The 27,134-nt window shown below is 37.9% G+C and overlaps 1 protein-coding gene across 14 annotated transcripts in view; it reads left to right on the top strand.

Moving 5' to 3' along the window:
- Positions 1-27,134, top strand: part of DYNC1I1 (dynein cytoplasmic 1 intermediate chain 1) — a 318,746-nt gene that overhangs the window by 40,258 nt on the left and 251,354 nt on the right. For 5 of the 14 annotated variants that reach the window (XM_045388826.3, XM_074035472.1, XM_074035473.1 and 2 more), the window contains 2 exons: positions 670-760; positions 16,426-16,485. In XM_045388826.3, coding sequence (XP_045244761.1) covers positions 670-760; positions 16,426-16,485 — 151 coding nt within the window. Of the gene's footprint in view, positions 1-618; positions 761-16,425; positions 16,486-27,134 lie in introns of all 14 variants that reach the window. The other 9 variants (XM_005550165.5, XM_045388825.3, XM_015447267.4 and 6 more) reach the window with 3 other exon arrangements.

Below are 27,134 nucleotides of genomic sequence, written 5' to 3'. Positions count from 1 at the left end.
AATGCAACTATTAATTAAAAGTAAAAATAAAGCAGCCTGGCATTTTTCTTTGTTTTGAAAGAGACTTTTTAATTACCAGGTTCAACATTTACCCTTTCTCTATCTGTCACTTAGGCTTTCATGGCAAATGCAGCTTTTATTCCGCAGAGCACATTTCCCTCGAAATGCAGACATACAACAGATTTTTCTGACTGTCCTTGACCATTTAAAATTATTCAGAATCACTTATTTAATAATCTTTTAAAGTTTTATAGACACCCTGTTTTATTTTTAATAGGTCACATCTATACTAACAAAATAATATGAAGAATCAAAATTATCTGGATGGTTCATGCTAGAGAGATATTTGACTTGAGTTATCTGGATAGCTATTTTGATTCTCCATTTTACTTTGTTAGGGTGGACATGGCCTCAGAATCCCTATGTTAATTCTGTCTAAATCATTTCAAATTTTAATTTCCAAAATACAAAAAATTCACTGGACTTTTTTCCTTTCCTTTTCTTTCCTTTTTTTTTTTTTTTTTTTTTTTTTTAATCCCATCTCAATGTCTCCTGGCCATACAACCACTTTAATTTGGGCCCATTTGTTTTGATTTGTCTGACACTGCTCTTCACCAGTGCAGCCACTGCATTTTTTAACATGGGATACCTGTTATTTTCATTATTTAGTCCCAACCCCTATGTCTCCCTCCTCGAAATCAGTGAGCACTCCCAGTGAAGCTGGAAGCCAAGACTCAGGCGATCTGGGGCCATTAACAAGGTAAGAATTGTCCCTTTAAAAGGCCATGATGGGTGCCAATTAAAAAAAAAAAAAAAAACAGCAACAACAACACAGTTAGAATACTGTGAAATGTGCATGTATCTGTATGTGTACTTGGACATTTTATATTTAAATTTATGGTGACTTGCTATTTTTAGTGGCATAGCAATGATCTTGAACACTAGATATGATCAACATATATCATCCTTCTTTCAGTGGGCTCATTTAGTACCATGTGTCTTGCTTAACAAACATAAACATATCCATTAGCTTAGGCTTAAAAAAGGCATGTATACATATGTAACAAACCTGCACATTGTGCACATGTACCCTAGAACATAAAGTATAATTATAATTTTTAAAAAAAGGCAGGGAGAGCAAAGATAAATTGAATATATATCCAGCTTCTTATTATCCTACTTTGGTTTTGGTTTCCATGAAAGTCTTTGTGAATAGAATACTGAGATGTTCTAATTCTAAATTTAATTTTTTAAGTGTATTATTTGCTTAGTAAAAGTTGACTAATTTGAAACTCAGTCACCTAAGTATTTTTATTGTATTATTATTGGTAGTAGTAGTATCAGGATTGGCTGCTTCTGTTTAGTGAGTTCATTGCCAAGTTTGTATTGTACTATGTAGATTCACAGATTATGTAACTTCTGAAAGTGGATATAGACATTCTGTAATTTAATCACTGAAGAGGTATCCAAAAGGTAAAGATGTAAAAAGAAGAAAGGAGAAGTTTCATAAATGTAGATGGAGTCACGGTAGCTCTCCAAATCCAGCTGTCTTCGCCAGTGTTCACACATGCCGGGGTCCACAGGCAGGAATTTATGTGAGTACGGCAACTGCACCCAATTCTTAAAGGCCAGATGTCCCCCTCATAGATCAAGCTGGTTGAGCTCACATGGGACGATGGACCCAATTTTTCTGCATTTTCCAATTTTTCCTGAGAAGCTACAGATTCAGACATTCAGGTGATAATCTCCTAAATGTTAAATGTTAATGACTTTTGTTCCAAGTAGTTATGGGCCAGATTTGGCCTGTGGCCTGGCAATTTATGAACTCTAGCTTTGACTCTTAATTAAAAAAAAATCACAAAATACTTTAATCAAGTTTTTAAAGAAAAGAAGAAACAATCATCCACAGCACTGCTGTTCTAAGAAGTCGTCCTTTTGGCTTGTCTATGTACCTTTCCAGTCCTTGTCTGTGTGCATTTCTTGCCTCCATATGTATTATTGGGGCAAATATATAAAATTTTGCATTTTTCTCTTTCCACCTAAGGCATTAGCATAAGCATTTTCTTCTGAAAGTGCACTATTTCTATACAGGCATAGTTACTTTGGTAGCTGAAAATCTGGACATGAACATAATCTAGCATTGACCTGAGCTGCAGGGTTATTTGCTTTTGAAACCAATATGTGAGACTGGAATTACCTTGCCTATTTCTGCCTGTTGGTGTCCTTCAGACTTGAATATTTTGTTTTTATAGGCCCTTTGGAGACCAGTGGACACTGCTTTCAATTAAAAAAAAAAAAAAGGAGAGGTTTTTGAGGGCACAAAGCTGGTTTATTTTAGCAAATCGCTTTTGTGATTTGGGGCAGCACACGTCTTCTCTCATCTTTTGCTTTGAACACTTCAAAAGGTCTTTGAGGGAGAACAAAGTAATAGCAACACAGTTGTGTAAGATCTAACATTTATTCAAGAGCTGGCACAATATAATCACATTTCTTGGGGGAGGGGGCGTCCATTGGTCCATCATTAAGTTAATGTATTTGACCATTTCTGTATCATGATGGTGCGTGTCATTACTGCTTAGCTTCAAGGGTGCAGTTGGCAGCATTCAATTCTATTACTGACTTCACATTTGAGGAGCCCTTTTGAAAACTTTCTAAAGAAAGCTGACCTATGCTGTTAGTACTCTGGGGACAACAGCAATTATTTCTTCTCAGAGAATTTTATTCTTTATTTCTTTCTCCATCTTAAGTGATTTTTTTTTAAACTTTGTGAATCACTTTGGAAGAGGTGCAGCCTACTCCTACCCAACACAACAGTACCTTCAATTTTTTATAGGAAAGTTCTTGCAAGATTGAGTACCTAGAAGTCAGTAAATAAATCTCTTGCAAAGTGCAGGTTTCATAGAAATGCAAGAAAATTTGCACTGAAACATGATAGCTTTCAGAAAAACTAAGCACAAAGTTTGCTTTAGGAGAACACATTAGGAATGGCTTAGTAAATTCTGCCCTTGTTTTGAACTTAGGAAAATTCCACACAAATTTATGTTTTTTCTTTAATAAAATAAATATGAGGTTAAATTGCAGGAGAATGTTATATTTCAGTTTTTTAAAATTCCACTTTGAATGTCTTTTTATGTAGAAGACACATCTTTGAAATCAATTTATATTAACTTTAACACTTCATAAAACAGGAGACTGGGAAAATAGTTCTGTAATTCTTAAGAATATAACTCTATGCTCATAAATTTGCCTATTTGTGTGGAATTTGAACTCTTCAAAAAATGGAAAATCTTTCAGAAGATAACAAGAATTAAATTAACACATCTGGCCATAGCTAAAGGCACATATAAATTCTCTCATTCATTTGCCAAAATTTCAAACCAAAGCTAAAATTTTCTTTAGAAAGCCAAAATTAGCAGACATTTCTTATAATCCTTGTAACTAGTTAATCTGCAAATTGGCATACTCAATGTACTTTATTATAGAGAAGAAGTTAAAATAGTGCTTTTAAAAAAGTATAACAAAAATCCCTCTTACTGATTTTTTTTTTTTTTTTAAATTTTAAAGAGACCATCTTGCTCCATTGCCCAGGTTGGAGTACAGTGGTGCAATTATAGCTCACTGTAACCTCAAACTCCTGGGCTCAAGAAATCCTCCTGCCTCAGCCTCCTGAGTAGCTGGGACTACAGCCATGCACCACCATGCACAGCTAATTTTTATTTTTACTTTTTGTAGAGATGGAGTCTCGCTATGTTGCCCAGGCTGGTCTGGAATTCCTGGCCTTAAGCAATCCTTTTGCTTTGGCCTCCCAAAGTGCTGGGATTAGAGGCGAGAGCCACTGCACTCAGCCACCTCTTACTGATTTTTAAGAGCACTTGAGAAAATTTTAAAAAATGGGTAGAGAGTAGAAATATATGTTTTCAGTTATGCTAATGATTTAATTTTAAAATTTCACTTAAAGTGTCACAATTTGTTTTGCAATTTATGCTTCCATCGTTATATCCCATTTCTCATTTACAACTTATATTTGTGGTTTTATCTTCTATCTCCTGATCAGTTTTGGTAGAATCAATTAATCATTGCTAGTTAATTATATTGGCAAGCAACAAGCTCTTGGATTTTAAAAGCTTGTAGAAAAGGTTAGTTTGAAGGGTTAGTTTTACTTATAAACATAAATGAAAAAAATCTTTGATATACTGTAAGCAACTGGAATCCAACATATTAAGAGGATACTATGCTATGGTTAATTAGTATTGTTTCAAAAATGCAAGGTTATTTTAGTATAGGAAAATGTCTTACTATATAATTTAGCATACAAAAAGGTCAAAGAAGGAAAAATAATCATTGCAACATGTACTTAAATTATACTTAAGACATTTAAACACTTATTCCTGTATTTTAAAATGTAGTAAACTAGTAATACAAAATATTTTCTCAATACGGTAAAGAATATTTATCTGAAACAGCTTACGCTTTTTATACATAAGAGTGAAGCATTAGCACTTTATAGCCCTGAAAAATGGCTTTTGTTTAGTTGAACATGTCACTCATCCTCAGAAAGTGGTGAATTCCTTGAAAGTAGGAACTAAGTGATACCCCTGTAGTAGGTATTTGATAAATGTTTGTTGAGTGAGGTGTGGTAGCTCAGAACTGTAATACCAGCTACTTGGGAGTCTGAGGCAGGAGGATTGCTTGAGGCTAAGAGTTCAAGAAAAGCCTGGGCAACATAGCATCCAAGATTTGAAAAAAAAGTTTGTCAGCCGGGCGTGGTGATTCACACCTGTAATCCCAGCACTTTGGGAGGTTGAGGCAGGCGGATCATGAGGTCAGGAGATGGAGACCATCCTGGCTAACATGGTGAAACCCCATCTCTACTAAAAATACAAAAAATTAGCCAGGCGTGGTGGTGGATGCCTGTAGTCCCAGCTACTTGGGAGGCTGAGGCAGGACAATGGCATGAACCCAGGAGGTGGAGCTTGCCGTGAGCCAAGATCGTGCCACTGCACTCCAGCCTCAGCAACAGAGCAACACTCTGTCTCAAAAAAAATAAATAAATAAAAAAATTCTGCTTTTTACCGATGAGGACACTGAGATGCGCAGAGAGAATAAGTAATTTTCTCAAGTTCATACAGAGTGTTGTTTTGCTACAGTGCTAGGTTTTTACCTAGGCAGGTTGATTCAAGTTTCCGCAACGTATACCTCTATGCTACATAATCTCTAACAGTAGTTGATATGAGTGATACACAACCTACTGCATAAGGTTATTGTGAGGATTATACAAAGTAATACTCTATAAAGTACTCAGAAAGGAGGCTGGTGTATACGAACTATATGTGAGTTTTAGCAATTATTATAATTTTTTCACATTTTAATTTAGCCATTTTTCTGATGGCGAAAAATCTTTTTAGATCCTCTCGTAGAACATGTTGGTATAATTTTCAATTTTAGTAAGCATTGCCTGTATCTTTATCCAAAGTAATTATATAAAATTATTAAACATGACAAGGCAAAGGACAGATTGCAATCTTTGCCCCTATAGACCACATTCTGGGTTGCCCACTCCTTACTCACTAACCTTCAGATAACAACCAGAGTGAATTGATCTAAGTGAAAATCATTCCGCCAACATTTATTCTTCTCATTCACATGGATGGCTCACAGGGGACTTCGCACTAGGAATTTTCTCATGTTTAGTTGTAATTCCTTAGGGTTCTCAATGACAGAGCTGAACTAGAAGGTGTACTGGCCTGCAAAAATCTAGGAAAGTGTAGTGACCTCATAAAGTTCAGCTGGACACCACGGTATAGGCTAAAACCTGTCCCAAATGGAAAGAAACTTTGAAAATGTTTTCAAAGTTAAAACATCTCTCGGCCGGGCGCGGTGGCTCACGCCTGTAATCCCAGCACTTTGGGAGGCCGAGGCAGGTGGATCATGAGGTCAGGAGATCGAGACCATCCTGGCTAACACAGTGAAACCCTGTCTCTACTAAAAATACAAAAAATTAGCTGGACGTGGTGGCAGGCACCTGTAGTCTCAGCTACTCAGGAGGCTGAGGCAGGAGAATGGGGTGAACCCAGGAGGTGGAGCTTGCAGTGAGCCGAGATGGTGCCACTGCACTCCAGTCTGGGAGACACAGCGAGATTCCGTCTCAAAAAAAAAAAAAAAATCTCTCAACATGATAACATACTGTGCAATCTCCTGTCACAATAATAACACCCGTTGCATAACATACTTAACAAAATAGTCTGAAGGGGAGGTTTCTGATGTTTGTCTTTGATGAGAAGTGCCATGGAGGGTAGTAAAATAATTAATTTTTGTCTTTGTTTTTTTTTTCTTTTTTTTTTTTTTTTTACCATCTTTGGTCTTAACACCATCATTAAGTTCTACTTTTCTTTTTTTTTTTTTTGAGACTGAGTCTCGCTCTGTTGCCCAGGCTGGAGTGCAGTGGCCGGATCTCGGCTCACTGCAAGCTCCGCCTCCCGGGTTTATGCCATTCTCCTGCCTCAGCCTCCCGAGTAACTGGGACTACAGGCACCCGCCACTACGCCCGGCTAATTTTTTGTATTTTTTTAGTAGAGACGGGATTTCACTGCATTAGCCAGGATGGTCTCGATCTCCTGACCTTGTGATCCGCCCGTCTCGGCCTCCCAAAGTGCTGGGATTACAGGCTTGAACCACCGTGCCCAGCAAGTTCTACTTTTCAATCAATCAAGACATTCAAGCCTTCCTCCAACATTTTATTTTTAAAATCTTTTCTTTTCTTTTTTTTTTTTTTTAAGACAAAGTCTCTCTGTCACCCAGCCGGGAGTGGTGGCACAATCTTAGCTCACTGAAGCCTCAAATTCCTGGGATCAAGCTATTCTCCCACTATAGCTTCCTGTGTAACTAGGAGAACAGGTGCATACCACCACACCCAATTAATTTCATTTTTTTTTTTTTTTGTAGAGACAAGGGCTTGCTATATTTCCCAGGCTGGTCTTGAACTTCTGGCCTCAAGTGATTCTCCTCTGTCTCCATCCTAAAGTGGTGGGATCCTCCTGCCTCTCCCTCCCAAAGTGCTGAGATTACAGGCAGGACCCATTCTGCCCAGCCTAAAAATCTCTTACTATTATGGAAACAACACCTGTGCATTTTGTACAACTAGAAAATATAAATGAGCAAAAATAACAAAATAAAAACATCATGTTTCCACCACCAGAGATCAGCACTCTTAGCACCTTAGTGCTTATTCTTTTATATAATATGTATGTCATCATGTATAATGATAAGTGACATCTTACTGTGAAAACTGTTGAACCTGCTTTTCCAATCAAGTATCTGTATTTTTATATTTCAATGTATTTTTACCTTATCTAGTATCAACACTATCTTCACATTTCCCCAATTGACCCCAATAAAATCCCGAAGTATTTAAAATTGATGCCTGTGCTCACAATTAGCAGCATTTCTTAACCCAAAACCCTAATATTTGTAGTTTTTTCTCTAGGGAGGTGAGGCCCCTGCCAAGGGTACCACAAATGCAGCAGATGGAGAAATGTCTTCTAAAGCACGTCACAGGAGAATGATGGTACAAAGGGAATGGATTAAAAGTCACTTAGGCTTTCAGCTGCATGTGTATTTCAGATTAGAAGGGACAAAGGGACAGATTTCTTCAGTGTTCTCTCTTCAGCTTGAATACTGGACCTCCATATAATTACTATTCAGTTTCTTATTGACAGAAAGCTTTGGTAAAATTTAGATTCTTGTTTTTGGGCTACAATAATTTGTTGTGGGCAACTTGTCCTGTCTGCATGTAGGTACCCCTTTTTTTTTTTTTTTTTTTTTTTTAGTGACTTCAGGAAAGAAAAATGTGTTCTGGGGCCACGTGGGCATAGTACTCAAAGGAAATCCTTAGGACCTTCATCTTTATCCACAGTTGGATTCTGCAGAATTCTTTGGAACTACATAAACCTCTCTTGACCCATTTGGGTAAAACCAGCATCATCTTCCAAGATGCTCTGATAAATCGAAGGCTAAAGGGAAGGCATAAAGGAAGTATTAGTAAAGGTGAAAAACATAATAAATAATACAAGACTATGGGGAAAATTTAATAAGACTATTAAAATTTTGCTTATACAAAAAAATTTTAAAGTATCACTATATAAAGAGAGATTGACAGGATACTACCAGCTAATTGGACTTTGGGGAGACTGAAGTCGCTAATTCAAGGTTGGTTAAAAGTCAGTCTCTTTGTAAATTAAAATAAGATTTACACTATACGGTTTTCCTTTATGCAGCAGCATAAGTTCAAATTTTTTGATGTCATTATCTTCAGGCAAAGTGTACTGTATGTACCCATATGGTTATAGTAACACAGTAAGCATCTATTTTAGGAAGGGGTAGCTGAGCTTTCTTCTAGAGAAACTGCTTGCTTGACAGCAGGACTTCTGTGTAAGATTTTGGGAAAACATGCTCTTGTTCTATGATGGGAAGTCCTACATTTCTTATTGAATCCAGCTCAGATGGACTTCCCATGTGGCTTAGTGTGGCTCGCTTTGGAGCTCCATGTTAGGGCTCAGGTGTTAGACAACAGATGGAAAATTCTCCCACCATAAATTAAGAAAAATGCTTTTTAAAAAGAGCCTGATGTAAGTATGTATTTCACTGTTCCACTTTTATTTCTGACATCAGAAAATCTTTATCATCATTGCCTGTCCTAAGTAAGGAAAAAATTGAGGTCAGGAAGTAAAACATTAACTCATTATTTAAATTCCATCCTTTCTTAATTAACATCACTTTAATGAATGTGACAGATTGAGTGATATGATGGATTTTAATATGTCCTTATTATTTCGTGTATTACTTTTGGAAACGGCATTTTAAAAATTAGATATTTAGCGATGGCATTGACTAGATATTTTCTGTTTGGTACTATGCTTACATAATCCCAAACTGTTTTCACTGACTGATTAGTCACTAGTGATTTGCTTGACAGAGAAGACATGTGGAACAAGAGTTCAGAGAAACTGTGGGACTCAGGAAAGCTCTGTATTCTGGCTTTGAGCTTTCTCTCCATCTTAGAAAAGAAAGAACATGAAAATTTGAGTTCCAGTGCAGTTGCTTCAGGGACTAATTAAAGTTACTAAGAGAAGATGGCTGGCCTGCTTTTGTTTTTTACCACAAATCAGCAATATGTTGAGCATTTAAAAAATAATAATGTTCATAGAGACAGGGTCTCGTTATGTTGCCCGAACTGGTCATGAACTCCTGGTCTCAAGTGATCCTCCTGCCTCGGCCTCCCAAAGTGCTGGGCCATCATGCCCGGCCAGTGGTCACCATTTTTATTAGATAAGATATGCTTTCCTTCTTCAGTGTGGAAGTGAGTCTGAAAACTCTCCTGCGACCATGTAGTGACATCACACTGAGTAAGACTGAGTTTTCCCTAAGTGCTTTGATGGATATTAAGGGAGTTAGGCAGACATGCCCTGATTTATTATTTCATTTTTTAATAAAAAGTAAAAACTGTTTCTTTTGGAATCAACTTGCCCTCACACATCACGCTCATCTACAGAAAATCCAGGTAAAGAATATCCATTTGTTCATTCATTCATCAAGTCATTCAGTAAACAATTGAGAATTTATTGTCTATCAGATACTACACTAGACCTTCAAGGAATATAAAGATTCTTCTTACTTCTAAAGAACAAGTAAACTGACAGATTTAATTTGAATCTAAGGAAATGTTGTTGTGTAGTTACAGCTCTCAAATATGCATACTCAGAGAAGAACTCAATGGTAATGAGGACTTCGGGGTTATTTTGCAGAAGATATATGGTCACCTATGTGATTGCCTGGGGTTAGAGGACAGAGAGGTGAGAGGAGAAGACAGAATCCTGGTTGGAGAATGCCTGTCTTTATTGGAATGGAAAGAGCAAGGGTACTGCCAAAAACACAGTGAGAGAGGGAGGAAAAGAAATAAGATTTTCAGGGCCAAGAAAACTAAAAAAAGACTAAAGACTATGCCAAGAAGGAGCCAATAGTGACCAAAATGAGAGAGAGCAAAGTTAAGGAACAAGAACTGACCATGGGATTTGATGATTTGGAGGTGGTTGTCGTCATCATTATCATTTTTTGTTATTATTATTATTATTGATGCTGTTTTATTTTCATAGGCTGAGTTCCTGGGAGCAAAACTAGTGCAGGAGTAATTCTATTTTTTATGGTTCCTGCCACATATTGGCATATTACTTCCCAAAGAACTTTACTAATTTAAATGCTGCCAACAGTGTATGAGAGTGCCTTAGCCACACTGAGTGTCAGCATTATAAATGAGAGATTTGTTAAATACTGCCTTCCAAATATTAATTGAACATCTCTTTCTTATAGCCAAAGACTAGAAAAGGTAAGAACAAAAACACTCTTTAAGAAATAATTCTAAGGCTTTCTGCTCTGAGGTCTAATAAAGATGGAAAGAAGAATGGAAACCACCAACTTGCTTGTTGGTAAAAGCTGAACAGGAAGAAATTAACCACTCATCAGAGTGCAAGGTCTATGCAACACAGACATTATGTCTTTCACTCCTAAGTTACACTTTCAACAGATGGCCAAGGACTTTTTAAAATTTTCACTTCTGTCTCATAAACTGAAGCTGAGCAAATAAAATTGAGCCAATGAAAGGGGAATCTTATAAGAAATTAGAAAGTAATGAATTGGTACAAGGCTTAAAATACGAAATTCTGCTTGTCTCTTGGTAGGTTACTGCTAGTTTGAAGAATTTTGATATTTGTCTATTCTTTTTAAAAAATATTGAAAAACAAATTGACCCACAAATTATAAATTAACCACTACATGGTAGGCATTTTTGGATAAGATGCCAGAGGCTACAATGTTTTTGATATGTTCAAGGTTAAATAAGTGAGTGATTATTTTCCATGTTGGGAAGCTTCTGTATTTTGAAACGAAGTTAGGAAATGTGACCTTAATTGGCATGTCCAAAACACCCAATCCAACCCTGGGACCATAGAACCGTAACAGTGGCCTCTGAACACATAACAGGGCTCCTATGAAAGAGAGATCAGAGATCCCACTTACACAGACCCTCAGAAAGTTAACCTAAGAAATCAGTTGAAACTAATCAGAGCAGCCGAATGCAACTCATAAAAATAAGCAAACAAACAACACCAGGATGGTTCCCCAGCGGGGAATACTAGACAGAAATTTAATTGGTAGAGTTAAAGAAAGATTGTATCAAACAACAAGGGCTAGGTTGGTTATCCCAGGAATTCCAGAAAGGGGAGACTTGGGTAGCAGTGAGGATGATGTCTGGTCTTGGGGAGAGATGAGGTCATGGTGGGGTAGGGCAGGGGAAGCTGTGGTAGTTAAACATTCAGCATCACCTGCTCTAGTCCCAAAGATACTGCTGGACATCTGGCTTCCCAGGAAGCTGGGCTTCAAGGAGAGAAGACTTTGTCAGGCTTATATATTTGTCTGCCTGGTTATTATTGTTCTCACAACAAATTGCTAAGTTGGCATCTAAAATACAGCAGTCTTATAAGACCTAGTGGACTAACTCAGCCACCTAAGTCCAATAAGCTAAGCACTGAGGAAAATGAATTTAAGCCCATATCCTACCCCCTCCTCCAAGACCAGGTCAAATGGAATCTCTAATCTTTTCAGTGGAAGTGTGTCTCCCTGCTGTGACTTCCAAAGGATGATGAAAGTGCAGTTAAATGCCTGGCTGGCTGGCACGCAGCAAACACTAAGTGAAGGGAAATTATAACGATCACTGTTCTTAATCTGTCTTTCTTATGGCATTTATTAATATTTTCAGCTCATATTTATTCAAACTTTAAACTGTGCCAGTCTCTGAGCAAGTGATGAGAGCTACTTTCTTCCTTGTAGATGTTAGCGGTATATTATTAGGCATAAATATTCATATGTCTCATTTCTTTTACCAAAATGTAAAATTCTTAAGTGCAAGTTCCATGTCCCTCAGCATACATGTGGTACTGCAGGGTAGGGGAAGCTGTCATAGTTAAACATTCAACATCACCTACTCTAGTCCCAAAGATACTGCTGGACATCTGGCTTCCCAGGAAGCTGGGCTTCAAGGAGATAAGACTTTGTCAGGCTTATATATTTGTCTGCCTGGTTATTATTGTTTTCACAACATATTGCTAAGTTGGCATATAAAATATAACAGTCTTATAAGACCTAGTGGACTAACTCAGCCACTTAAGTCCAATAAACTAAGCACTGAGGAAAATGAATTTAGGCCTAAATCCTACCCCCTCCTCCAAGACCAGGTCAAATAGAATATGGCAAGTTTTGCCTTCAGTCTTGTTCTACTAAACTATATATATATATGTTTTGGCTTTTTTTTTTTTTTTTTTTTTTTTTTGAGACAGGGTCTTACTCTGTCACCCAGGCTGGAGTGCAGTGGCATGATCTCAGCTCACTGCAGCCTCTGCTTCCTAGGCTCAAGCTATCCTCCCACCTCAGCCTCCTGAGTAGCTGTGAACACAAGCGAGCACCACCATACCTGGCTAATTTCTGTATTTTTTGAAGATGCAGGGTTTCGCCCTGTCGCCCAGGCTGGTCTTGAACTCTTGGACTTGAGCAATCTGCCTGCCTCGGCCTCCCAAAGTGCTGGGCTTACAGGCGTGAGCTACCGCGCCAGGCATATTTATATATGTTTTATCTCCTCATAATAATTCTAAGTTCCTTGAACATTTTTTCAACCCTCTGTTACAGTATTTTGTATTTTATGTTCTTAATAGATGTTATTTGAATAAGCGAATGAATGTTCCTATCAAAATCTTTTCTCCTCTGCATGCATTGATTCAGCCATTCCAGAAATGAATAAAAAATAGAACTATTATAGTATACAGGGTGATTTCTATATCACCATCATTTTGTTTTCAGGGATACAATTACTTGATAAAATGGCTGGAAAATAAGATCTCTGCCCATTGGTTAAATAAATTATTCTAACAGGAGAAGAGAAAGTTAAAAGGCAGTTGAATAATCATCCTAGATTTTAAAATATCAGACAGAGAAGAATGTTAAAGGGCCTCGATGCCTGCACCCTCATTTGCTGGGAACAAAAGGAGATTTGCCTGATGACACAGTGAAGCCATATCCAGGACACAGACCTCCCACCTGGGGCCAGGCATGGTCTTCTCTAAAATGCTGCCATCTGCAGGGAAGCTGTCCTCCATGGTTTACACAGAAGGAATTCCGCAAATGTTTAATACATATTTCTAGGCTATTCCTGGAAACACAAACAACCTTTGCCCATTTTGCATATTGGCCTTAAGTTCCTTTCAAAAAATTTGCATATTTACATATTCTTGAGAGGAACCACCCCACAGATAATAATGGGAAAAATGAAAAGATAATACAACTGGCACATTTGATAGCATCCTTGGCTTCACGCCTTACCCCACACAGCTTGTTACTGACGATAACTATGATTTCTGTTCCTGAATAACATAGGTGTGCCAGGAGGCAAGGCTGTTGTAGTGTCACATTCCTACCTTTGTTTTTCTGGCCAAGTAAATGCAAACTCCCCAGTACTAATCTGTGGACTTTTTAAGTGGATGATTCTGATAGAATCACTATTTATACTTCTTAAGGGCATAGTGAGTTCAGGTGATCTGTCCAATACGTATCAGAAGAGCCAGACCATTGGGGAGCTGCTGGGAGAAGTGGAAAATGTCACCAAAGATCAGCCCATCAGAAACCTCAAGGAAAATGGAGGTCAAACAGCTCATCCCACTCCTTGCAAGGAAAGCTTCTTACAATCAGCAAGAGCCAGAGTCTGCTCTTTTGTCTATAGCAGAAGAAATGCTCTTAAATTTGACCCCCAGAGATATGTGAACAGCAAGTATGAATTATGTTAACATATTCCATTACTTTCACAATTTGAACTGAGATTAAAGAATCAGTGCCCAGAAGCAAGAAGGGCTAATTTTCTTCAGCAGAGAATGAATTCAGAGCATGGGTTCTCACCCCTAGCTGCACGTTAGAATCACCTGGAAAGCTTTAAAAAACTACAGATGCCTGGGTCCCACCCCAGACATTCTGGCTTAATTGGTCTAGGGGTGTCCTGGGCCTGAGGCCAGGCTTGAGCAAATCAGAAGTTTAGATGCTGATGTATTTGAGCATCAGTGATGCTTTCTGCATGCTGACTACTGAAAGCAATAGTCTAGCTCTGTCATTCTCCAAAGGTGGTCCCATGGTTAGCCCTGTAAACATCACCTGGAAACTTGTTAGAACTACAAATTCTAGGGCCCCACTCCAGATCTACTGAATCAGAATTTCTAGGGTTGCGTATCAGCTTATTAAAGCCCTCCAGGTCATTCTGATGAACATGAAAGTTTGAGAACCACTTATCTAAGTCAAGTCATTGTTACTCAAAGTGTGTTCCACAGAGCAGCAACATCTGTATCTCCTGGTGCTTGTTTGAAATGCAGAGTCTCGGGCCACCCCCACACCTACTAAGTCAGACTCTGCATTTTAGCAATATTCCCGGGTATCTGTATGTGCATTAAAATTTGAGAAGCGCTGGTCTAAGAAACACAGGCCAGTTAGTGTCTCAATGGACTTCAGCTTTAATCTTTCAGAGGTTTTATGTAAAAAAAAAAAAAGAGCACAGCCAGAGCATAGAAGGGAAGCTGTGAATCCATAATCTGCTACTTCTGCAGGAGGGGTTAATGTGCGATCTGTCAAATAGGTCAAGCATTGACTCAAAGAAACCTTAAGAGTAGGTAGAGTTGTTGTGGCAGTAGTAAAAGCAGCTGCTGTTTATCATATGGTTACTATGTGCTTTATAGGTATACTTGCATTTAATCCTTGTAGAAAACCAGCAAAATATTCATTCATTCAATAAATATCGTATTACATAAGCACATATGTGAGATACAGTTCTAGGCATATCCCTATATTCTAGAGATGTAGCCACCCCTGCCATTATGAAGCTTAAGTCCAAAGTCAGACAACAAACAAAAATAAATAAGGTGATATACAAGAAAATCATAGGTAAAGATGAATGCTATGAAGGAAATAAAGTAGGGGAAAGGAAGGAAATGAAGAGTAGTAAGGAAGTGCTACTTGAGATCAGGTAGTGAAGCAGGGGAGCCTCTTTGAGGAGGTGACATTTGAGCCAAGACACAAAAGAAGCAAAGTCATGAGCCATGCAGATGTTTAAGGGAAGAACATTAAGGAGTATGCAGAGTTGACATAATGTGAGTGAATGAATGGTTAGAGAGAAGTTTGGAAGATCACTGTAGGCCAGTTCATAAGTTATCATATAAGCTACAGTAAGTATTGACAGACAAGGAAACCGAGCAGGGCTTCTCAAATTTAGGGTGCCTGTGGATCACCTGGGGAACGTGTTAAACTGTAATATGGAGTCACTAAGTCTGGGGTGGGATGTGAGTTTCTGCATTTCCAACAAACTCCAAAGAGATGCTGATGCTACTGCTCTGTAGGCCACAGAGTAAACAAAGGGATGCAGCGGCTGAGAACTTACTAAACAGCATGCTCAATGTCACACAGCTGGTAAGTGACAGAGGCAAGATTTGAATCACAGATGCCTGATCCCAAAGTTTGTGCTGTCCATTAGTTGCCTCTGAGATAACCTCATGCCTGATTCACCTGTAACCAGTTCTGTGCAGGATATTTAAAGAGCCTGGCTGAGAAAGGTCCTGGCATGTGCTGTGTTTATAGAAGAGCCATTTATCCCCTCTTATTTTCAAGGAGAAACAGCAAGGGAAATTGGATGCTTTGGTAACTATTGATACTTTGTGCTATTGTTTATGCAATGTTTAAAAAATATAAGATATAAGCAATCCCTGACATCTTAGAGAGCAATGATATTGTTAGTGACCATCTTGGGGTGCAATATATAAACAAGCATAAAAATATCCTTGAGTCTCGAAATCTAATGCATTATATTTGTAGTATCTAATCCAAGGAAGCCAGTTATTCACCAAGTCCTGCAGTCATACCCCTGCCCTGACCCATTTGCACCCATGCGTTTAGTTCTTTTCACCACATAGAAGATGCTTGGAGTTCCCAGATGTGGATGGGCTTTGGGGTGTCAGAGATACATGCAGTGGGTTACTTGCTCAAATCAATGAAGCCTCAATACGAAACAAAACAAAGGGTGGGGGTGTGTGTGGAGTTTGAACACTTGGTGTCAACTTTCCTTCATGAAAGCAGTCATAGCTCCCGATATTAAACAGATGTTTGCAGGAGAGGATGGCTCCTCGCTTTCTCTTGTTGTTTGATAGTCACTGGGGATGGAGGGGATGGAGGGGGGACATGTTCTGTGTATGTATTGTATATGCTCTTGCCTTGATGAATGACATAGTTTGGTTTGGTTTGTTGCCCTCCCCTTTTGTTAATTCTCTGTGTTCTTTTTCCTTTGTGCTGCACAATTAGGACCCTGCAGTGGGACACAGACCCCTCAGTGCTCCAGCTGCAGTCAGACTCAGAACTTGGGTATATGTCTGCTCTTTTGTTACTCCTTTTATTATTTCTTTGCTACAGTTGCGTTGAAATGCTGGAGCTGCTGTTACTCTTGTGTTCTCCCCTTTTGTTGAACTTCTAGTTTGATAAGTTCATTTCCTTCTGTTAGTTTTCCTTAAAAAGCTTTGAAGAAAGTCTCTCTTTGTGGAAAACACCACAAAAAGATGGCTTTTGCTTTCTCCTTATTAATTCCTATTATTGCAAAACAACACTCCCCCAAACACAAATCAAACATAGACCCACACATCTACTTAAAAGTGGGGCACACAAGTTCTGCAATGGGAGATGTTTGACTTTATCATAACCATCCTGCCCTTTACTAACAAGTTGCCTTAGGTTAACTTTTGTCTAAGATCAGTATTAAAATATTGTGTCTTGTTTGTTTACTTTTCTTTTCAGTTTTTGGGGAACTCACAATAAGCACTTAATTTGAATTAAGTTTGAACAGTTAAAGATTCCTGTTTAAAAAGAAACAAGGAAATTAATTGAATACCTTGATCTAAAGATATTTCAAATCCTTGATGTTGAGTTATGTCTCCTATGTCCTAAATATCATTTTTTTTCAGATGGAAATTTATTATCACAAGTTAAAAGAAAACTTCAGAGATGAAGACTTGGAGTTGAATAAAACACACAAACATATCCTAGAAATTCAGTTTATTTCCATTGTAGGATTGGAGTTAGCCGTAGTCACACATGAGATATTTCTAGTGGGGTGCTTGTATCAGCTGGTCATCAAGCTCAGGAGAGCTGATTGTGCATTTCTCTTCTGAGCTTCGCATTCAGTTAAATCAGCTGAAAATCAACCATGGTGGAAGTATTTACACCACAGAAATTGCCTCCTTTCCTACAAGCAATTTATTAAGCACTTACTGACAGAGCACTGGATATCTCTAAGTGAATAGCAAGTTTCATAACCACATTTTATGGAACCATTATCTTTTCTTTCTGAATATAAACTGACATATCCCAAACCAGGCATTTATTTACTTATTATTCATTTTGAATTCCTGAGATTCCTGGGCATATATCTCTGAGGCGTTATCAGTTTCAATGCCTACTGTAGGTATAAAAAGAGGTTGAAGGGCTATTTGCATGTTAGGTTAAATGCCATCTGCCTGTGATCCTTTGTATATACAAAAATTCTTAGCTGATTCATGACAATACTAAGCCAAGGAAATATCCTAACATTCAGGTAACCGATGCACTATTTCTTTTTTAACCTTACTAAAATCTTGGCTATTTAGTTGTATAGTTCATTTATGTTATATTTCAATTTGTATTGTTTAAATAACCAAGAGATATGGCTTAAATAAAGCAGAGAATATACAGTAAGTTATAGTTCAGGGGAACTTCAGAATGCAGTTCTTCAGAATTACATTGTGTTAAAAAAAAAAAAAAAAAAAAGGCGGGGGAGAGAACTGGCAGAGACTACCCCATGCACTTAAATTAACAGATTTTTAGACAGATTGCAGCAGTGTTAAATTGCACTTGCTGATGTGGAATAGTTTGGAATTTTCCCATTTATATCTGTTTTCCAAGCAAAAACTCACTGTTGACTATGCAGATTAAAACTGGTGACTTACTCTAGGGAGATAGCGTATCTGTGGCCCCACCTGGCCTGCTGCATTATACTTCAGAGTGAACCCAGTGCGTCGGAGAGAGAAGACAGGAGACTTTCTGTTCACTTTCTAAATACAAACCGATGTATCCCAAACTAGGCATTTATTTATTTATTATTCATTTTGAATTCCTGAGATTCCTGGGCATATATCTCTGAGGTTCTATCAATTTCAATGCCTATTGTAGGTATAAAAGGATGTTGAAGGAGTATTTGCATGTTAGGTTAAATGCCATCTGCCTGTGAGTGAGTGGCTTATCTTAGAGAGTTTGAAGGCATTTTCAGAGAATATTTGAGAGATGGCATTATTTTAGCCATGTTACAATTTCAAATATTGCCTTAATAAAAATTTCTAGATTTTTCTAGAGAGTTTTATTTCACCTTCTTGAGTTGTGGCATGGGAATGACCATAGTCCATAGCTTGCTCTGTCACTTAATTTAACGCCTTTACTGAAGTATAACTGACTTTAAATAAACTACACATATTTAAACTATTCAAATTGATGGTTTTGACATGTATACACATCCATGAAATTATCACCGCAATCAAGATAGTGAACACGTTAGTCATCCCCAAGAGTTTCCTCATGCCCCTTTGTAATCTAAACTCTTGCTTCTTCCTGTTCTTCTCTATCCCCCAAACATCTGATCTGCTTTCTGTCACTATACCTTAGTTTGCATTTCCTAGATTGTCATATAAATGAAATCATCCAGGAGGTACTCCTTTGACTGACTTCCTTCATTCAGAAGGATTATTTTGAGATTCATTCAGGTTAAGTGTATATAAACAGCTCAATCCTTTTTATTTCATTGTACGGATATACCACAGTTTGTTTATCCAGTCATTTTTTACATACATTGGGTTGTTTACAATTTTTGCCCATTATAAATAGAACTGCTACAAACATTCATGTACAAATATTTTAATGCACATACGCTTTCATTTCTTTTGGGTAAATACTTCCCAGTAGAGGTATTTATGGTTGAATCATATAGTAGATATACATTTAACTTTTTAAGAAATTGTCAAACTGTTTTCAAAGTGGTTTTACCATTATACATTCCCACCAGCAGTTTATGAGAGCCTCAATTTTTCCACATTCTTGACAACACTTAGTTTGCGCTTTTTAAAAGAAATTATTAATTTGTTAACTATTATTAAAGGAGTATAGTGGTATTTCATTGTGGTTTTCATTTGCATTTTCCTAATGACTAATAATGTTGAGTATCTCTTTAGTTGCTTATTTGCCATATGAGTATCCTCTCTGATGAAATGTCTGCTTAAATCTGTTAGTCTTATATATTGTTTTTGAGTTGGGTTATTTTCTCATTATTGATTTTGAAAGTTCTTCCTGTGTTCTGGATAAAATGCTTTATGGGGTTTATAATTTGTTAATATTTTCTCTCAGTCTGTGACCTGTCATTTTCATTTTCTTAACAGTGTCTTTAAGAAAGCAAACCAGCAAACCATTTTAATTTTGACTAATTACAATTTACAAATTTGTTCTTTTATGGATCATGCTTTTGTTAACATAATTTTGATTTTTAAGTGATTATTTTAATATTTGGTAGAATACAATTCACCTGTGAAATTATTTGGGTTTGGAATATTATTGTGGAGGAGGTTTTTTGTTTTGTTTTATTTTGAGACAGAGTCTCACTCTGTCACCTAGGCTGGAGTGCAGTGGTATGATCTTGGCTCACTGCAACCTCCCAGGCCAGAGACAGATACCTCTTTGAGATACTAATTTTATTTCCTTTAGGTGTATATATATATATATCCAGAGGAGGGACTGTTAGATAATATGTAGCTCTAGTTTTAGTTTTTTGAGGAACTTCCATATTATTTTCCATAATGGCAATACCAATTTACAATCTTATCAACAGTGTACTAGGTTGTTTTCTCAATATCCTTGCCAATACTTCTTATTTTTCCTTTTTAGTAATAGGGATCATGATTATATCTCATTATAGTTTTGATTTGTATTTCTCTGATAATTAGTGATGTTGAACACTGTTTCATATACATATTGGTCATCTTATGTCTTCTTTGGAGATAAGTCTTATTTAGGGCCTCTGTCCATTTTTATATCAGGTAATTTGTAATTTTGCTATTGAGTTGTTTCAGTTCTTTATATATTTTGGGTATTAACCCCTTATCAGTAATATGGAATAAAATATTATCTCCCATTCTGTACATTGCCTTATCATTGTAGTGGTTGTTTTCTTATTGTGCAGAAGCTTTTTAGCTTGCTGTAGTCTGCTTGTCTACTTTTGCCTTTGTTGCCTGTGCCTTTAGTGTCATATCTAAAAAATCATTGCCAAGGTCAATGTCAAAAATCTCATTTCTTACGTTTTCTTTTAGGAGTTGTATAGTTGCAGGTCTTACATTTATATCTTTTATCCATTTTGAGTTGTGTGTGTGTGTGTGTGTGTGTGTGTGTGTGTGTGTGATGTAAAATAAAGATCCAATTTCATTCTTTCAAATATGGATATTTAGTATTCCCAACACTGTGAATTGAAGAGACTATCATTTCTCCATTTTGTATTCTTGTCACTGTTGTGGAAAATTAGTTGACTGTGGATGTGTGGGTTAATTTCTGGAATCTTCATTCTGTCTCACTGACCTATATGCCTGTTTTAGTTACGGTTCCATACTGTTTTGATTAATATAGTTTTGTAGTATAATTTGAAATCAAGAAGTGTGATACCTCTTGAGAATACCTTTCTGAAGATTGCTTTGGTTATTTAAGGTCTTTTGGGGTTCCATATGAATTTTAAGATTTTTTTCTATTTCTGTGAAAAGTATTTGAATTTTGGTAAAAAATTGCATTGAATCTGTAGACTGCTCTAGGAAGCATGGACATTTTAATAATATATTTTTTTAAATTCATGAACATACAATATCTTTTCATTTATCTGTGTCTTCAATTTTTTCATAAATGCTTTATAGTTCTTTTATGTAGAGATCTTTCACATTCTTGGTTAAATCTAAGTATTTTATTCTTTCTGATGCTATTATGAGTGGAAATGCTTTCTTGATTTCTTTTTCAGATAGTTCATTGTTGGTGTAGAGAAACACTATTAATTTTTGCATTAATTTTTGTAGAGTCCATAAAGTTTTCTACATACAAGCTCATGTCATTACAAAAAAAAAAAACATTTTACTTCTTTCTTATTTGGATGACTTGTATTTCTTTTTCTGTCTAATTTATCTGGCTAAGACTTCCAATATTATGTTGAATAGAAGCTTTGTTTCCTTTCTCTTTTTCTTTTTATTTTTTGAGACAGAGTCTTGCTCTATCCCCCAGGCTGGAGTGCAGTGGTGTGATCTTGGCTCACTGCAACCTCCACCTCCCAGGTTCAAGCAATTCTCCTGCCTCAGCCTCCCAAGTAGCTGGGACTATAGGCATGTGCCACCATACCTGGCTAATTTTTGTATTTTTAGTAGCGATGCAGTTTCACCTTGTTGGCCAGGCTAGTCTGAAACTCCTGACCTCACCCACCTCGGCCTCCCAAAGTGCTGGGATTACAGATGTGAACCACAGCACCCAGCCTCCTTTCTCTTTTTCTTCTATGTAGCTTCTATAGGTATTTTCTTTGTGGTTATTATGGGACTTACATAAAATTTGTTATAGTAAGCTGATAGCATTTTCTCTTGCATATAAAAACTCTACATTTTTATCTCATTTCCCCCCACATTATGTGCTATTGGTGTTGTAGTTCATATCTGTTTAGAATGTGTGTCCATTTACATAATTTAGTTATAGTCATTTTTAATTCATTTGTCTTTTCACTTTTATATTTGAACCAAAAGCTGTTTACCCACCACCTTTATAGCAATACAGACTTCTGTTTTGTCTATATATTTACCTTTAACAACAGATTTTATACTTTCTTTTGTTTTTGTGTTGCTGTTTAGAATCCTTTCGTTTCAAGTTGAAGAATTTTCTTTAGCGGTTTTTTTTTTTTTGAGATGGAGTCTCGCTAAGTCGCCCAGGCTGGAGTGCAGTGGTGTGATCTCGGCTCACTGCAAGCTCCGCCTCACAGGTTCACGCCATTCTCCTGCCTCAGCCTCCCAAGTAGCTGGGACTACAGGCGTCCGCCACCACATCTGGCTAATTTTTTGCACTTTTTTAGTAGAGACAGGGTTTCACTGTGTTAGCCAGGATGGTCTCGATCTCCTGACCTCGTGATGCGCCCACCTCGGCCTCCCAAAGTGCTGGGATTAAAGGCATGAGCCACCGTGCCCAGCCTCTTTAGCATTTTTTATATGTCAGAACTAGTGATGGTAACCTCTCTTAGCTTTTGTTTGTCTGAGAAAGGCTTTATTATCCCCTTCATTTTTGAAGGACAGGTTTGCCTGGTATTGTATTCTTGATTGGCAGTTGTTGTTGTTGTTTTTTTCTCTTTCAGCACTTTGAATATATCACACACTCCCTTCTGGCCTGCATGATTTCTACTGAAAATTCAGCTCATAGTCTTATGAGGGTTCTCAGGTAGATAACAAGTAGCCATTTTCTTGTTTTCAAAATCTTCTCTTTGCTTTTAACTTTTGACAATTTATTTATAATACGTTCTTGGTTTGGGCATCTTTGGGATTTTCTTATATAGTGTTCTTGGTGTTCTTCGGGCTTCCTGAATCTGGATGTCTTATTTCTTTCCCCAGGTTTGGGAATTTTTCAGCCATTATTTCTTTTTCTTTTTTTTTTTTTTTTTTGAGACGGAGTCTTGCTTTGTCGCCCAAACTGGAGTACAGTGGCCGGTTCTCAGCTCACTGCAAGCTCCGCCTCCCAGGTTTACGCCATTCTCCTGCCTCAGCCTCCCGAGTAGCTGGGACTACAGGCGCCCGCCACGTCGCCCGACTAGTTTTTTGTATTTTTTAGTAGAGACGGGGTTTCACCGTGTTAGCCAGGATGGTCTCGATCTCCTGACCTTGTGATCCGCCCGTCTCAGCCTCCCAAAGTGCTGGGATTACAGGCTTGAGCCACCGCGCCCAGCCCATTATTTCTTTGAATAAGTTTTCTGGTTCTCCTTCTGTGAGTTTCATAATGCATATATCGGTCCACTTGAAGTTACCCTGTAATTCTCTTAATATATCTTCACTCTTTTTTATTCTTTTTTTTCCTTTTTGCTCCTCTGACTAGAGGATTTCCAGTGAGCTGTCTTTGACTTTACTTTACTTCTCCTTTCTTCTGCTTAATCAAGTTTGCTGTTGAAACCTCATATTGAATTTTTCAGTTGAGTTATTGTATTCTTCAGGTCTATTATTTCTATTTGGTATTTTTAAATATTTTCTATCTCTTTGTCAAGATTCTCACAGTGTTCATGCATTTCTCTCCTAACTATTGTGAACATCGTCACGATCAACATTTTGAATTCTCTGTTGGGTAAATCACATGTCTCCATTTCATTAAGGTAGGTTTCTGAAGATTTATCTTGTTCTTATATTTGGAACATATTTTCATTGTCTTTGATTCTTTGTGTTAGTTTCTGCACATTTTATAAAACAGCCACCTCTCTTAGTCTTCACTGACTGGTCTCATATAAGAGACCATCTTCATCCATTAGGCTAGCTAGAGATTCTGGATGCTTCCTAATCCTTTGTGCTTCCAAACTGCAGTCTGTTTCCTTAGTGGGCCCAGGGTACAAGAGTATGCTAAACCCTAAGAGAGTTCTAAGATTGGCAAGATTGGAGCCAGTCTCTTGAGTAGCAGTTGGAATAAGTGATGTATTAGGTAGATGTTCTAATGCATCAATTTATTCCAGCTCTCCTTATGCATCTCCAGCTGTCCTTAATGCATCTCTCCTTAGGAAGAAGCTGGGAACTGGAGTTTATCACCCACTTGCTCTGCACTGAGGCAGGAAGAGGAACTGTGGTAAATGCCTGTATGCTCAATCAGACTGCAGGCTGTTTTAAATCATTGCTTTACTCTCTGTTATCTCTAGGGGTCTAGTAAATGGTAGGCCCTTCAGCTCTCAGAGCAGACAAGTTAGAGGCCAGTCCCTCTGGTAGCGACTAGAAAAGTTGAGGGTCTAGATGGGTAGTTTAAGTTCTCCTAAGGAGAAACTATAGGCTTGGTTTTATTTCTGGAATGATTTGTGGGGAGGAGCCATGGGAAGTATCCTCACATTCACTTCAACTTCCAGTGACTAGTGACTGCCTGCCCTGTTAGCTCCAAGAAACAGGCAAGTCAGAAGCCAGATCCATGGGTAGCAGCTGGAATAGTCAAGGTACTAGATGTATAGTGTGACCCCTTCCAGGGAGAATCTGAGAGCTGTGCATTTTGGTAAAATGAGCTGGCAGGAGGAGTCATAGGAAGAGCCTGCAAGGCCATTCAAAACCACTGCTTTGTTCTCTGGAGACTCCAAGTGACCAGTGAATACTGGGCCCTATCAGCTCCCCAGTTAGGTGAGTTAGTAACCAGACTCCCAAGCAGCAGATGAAAAAAAATCAGGTCATTTGTTGTGTAGTCCAACTCCTTCCAGGGAGAAGCTAGAGGTTTGATTTCTTTGCCAGAGTGAACTAGAGGAAGGAGCTGTGGGAAGTGTCTACATACCCATTTAAACTCCCTGGGGACTAGTAATTGCCTGCCCTGTTGACTTCCAGATACAGGCTAGTTAGAAGCCAGACCCTTGGGCAGCAGCTGGAAAAGTCAGGGCTTTTGATGTGCAATTTGACCCCTTCTAAGGAAAAGCTGGGAGCTGGGCTTTGTTGCCTGCTCACTCTGTGCTAAGCCAGTGGGGAGAAGCATGGGAAACGCTTGAGTGCCTGTTTAAAGCTGCCTCTGTTCTCTGCCATTCCAGGGGTCTAATAAATGCTGGGCCCCATCGGCTTCCAAAGATAGGCAGGTTAAGAGTCATTTCCTCTGCTAGTGGTTTTAAGAGTTGGGGTACTGTATGTGTGGTACAAACTCTTTACTCCTTAGGGAGAAACTAAGAGATGGAGGTTCTCCGCAATTGTATAGTGCTGGGCTGAGGGTAGGGTTTATGGTGAGAGTGAGAATATGTCTCAGCTTTTCTTACCTGTGCTGAAGTGGGAATTTTCTCAGCCATCCAGTATACAGAAGTCTCTCCACTAGTTTCTGTATTTTTCTCAGGGGATATCGATTCATGTATATGTTTATTTGATGCTCTATGGGTGGAGTGAGAGTTCTCAGCCTCCTATTCTGTTTTTTTGCTGAAGTCCTCCTGCATGTTTGGTAATTTTTTTATTTATATCAGACATTGTGAATTTTTTTTTTTTAGGGTTCAGATACTTGAATTTCTATGAATTTCTTATGATTTGTTCTGAGATATAGTAAATTAACTTTGACCAAATTTTATCTTTTAAGGTCTTGCTTTTAAGATTGTTTAGTTGGGACAGGAGCAGTGCTCAGCTTAGGGCTAATTCCTGCTACTGAAGTAAATCTCTTACATGTGTTCTACACATTGCCCCATAAATCTTAAGATTTTCCAGTCTGGCTGGCGTGAACAGAAACTATTCCTATTCCTGTGTAAATGCCCAGAACTGTTATCTGTAATTGTTTTCAGGTCATTCTTTCCTTGGCCTCAGGTAGTTTCTTCACATAAATGTACTGATCAATGCTGAGCTGAATTCTCAAAGTTAACCTTCTGAGTCTTCTTTTGTGCCGATTTCTTCTGTTTGCTGTATTGTCCTGTGAATTCTAACGGCCTGGTCTCACTGGACTGTGAACTCTGTCTCTACAACTTAGAAAGTCTGCTGGATTTCACCTGAGTTTCCTGCCTGCACCATGGCCTGGAAACTCTCTCAATGCTGTAACCTGGGGTAGTTGTAGGGCTCCTCTTGCTTGTGTCCCTCCCTCATATATCACTGTTCCTCATTGCCTGATCTCTAGTGGCCTGTAAGTTGTTTTATTCAGCATTACCTTTTTTAAAGTTCAGGTTTCTGGGTAAATTTGATCTCTATTACTCCATTTTAGCCAGAAACACAAATGTTGTGTCACTTGATTCTGGTTTGTATGTTAACTATGTGATCAGCAAAGCAAATGGCAGCAGAGAGAAAAAAAGGGAGATGATACGGCTTTCAGAAAAAAAAAATAACTTCAAGAAAATTGTAAATAAAATGAGAAAATAAGTGCAACTCAGCTTTGCTTTTTTACCAGGGAAATACATATGGAAGTACCAAAAATGCTTTGCTTTCTTAAGCCATTATAATAGGTTAGGTGAATTGAAGATACTGAAAGGGGGAGATGAAATAACAGGATAAAAAGAGTAAGCTAAAGGATCACAGGAGAGAAAGAACTTGTATAGCTTGGAAGTGAATAAATATGTCATTGAAATTTGGAACTAACTGCAATGGGAAAATTTGAGGGAAGGATTATGTTTAAAATGTTTTTTGGTGTGTATTATGAAGAGAACATAAATGCAAATATTCCCACGAGATTACCTATCTTCCAGAAGATGGGCTGAGGACAACATAAGAAGAGCAGGGCTGGGAGAGAAGAAAAAATTCTCAACTTTAAGTAGATATCAGTGAGCAATGAGGGTATTTTGTGGCCCTTCACTCCAAATTATTAAACCTAATACCTTATGGAATATTTAATGGCTTCAGAAGCCTCATGACTATATTTCCTTTACATATTAGTATATGAAACTCTTGATAGAGTTTTTAAAAATATTAGGAAGGAAAGAGAATGAAGGAAAACCGTGAAGCTGTGAGCAAGGATTTGGCTGTTCCTTCACAGAAGAAAGAACTTAGATTTTATTTTCAGTGTTTGAGAGACACTGTTAATGTACTTGCCCAATGGACTCTTCCTGCCTGCTGCACAGACAAAACCAGTTCACTGAGACCAAGGCATTGCAATAAAGAATTTAACTGATGAAGGCCTGCTATGCCACGTAGGAGACAGAGTTGCTACTCAAATCAATCTCCTGCAAAATTTGGAGGCTAGGGTGTTTTAAGGATAGTTTAGTGGGTGGAGGGTAGAGGAATGGGTGCTTCTGATTGGTTGGAGATGCAATCGTAAGGGTGTAGAAA

The sequence above is a fragment of the Macaca fascicularis genome, chromosome 3, assembly GCF_037993035.2.
Source record: "Macaca fascicularis isolate 582-1 chromosome 3, T2T-MFA8v1.1".
Lineage (NCBI taxonomy): Eukaryota > Metazoa > Chordata > Mammalia > Primates > Cercopithecidae > Macaca > Macaca fascicularis.
Note: the sequence above shows the minus strand (reverse complement) of the source record. Positions and strands in the feature narration are given on the sequence as shown.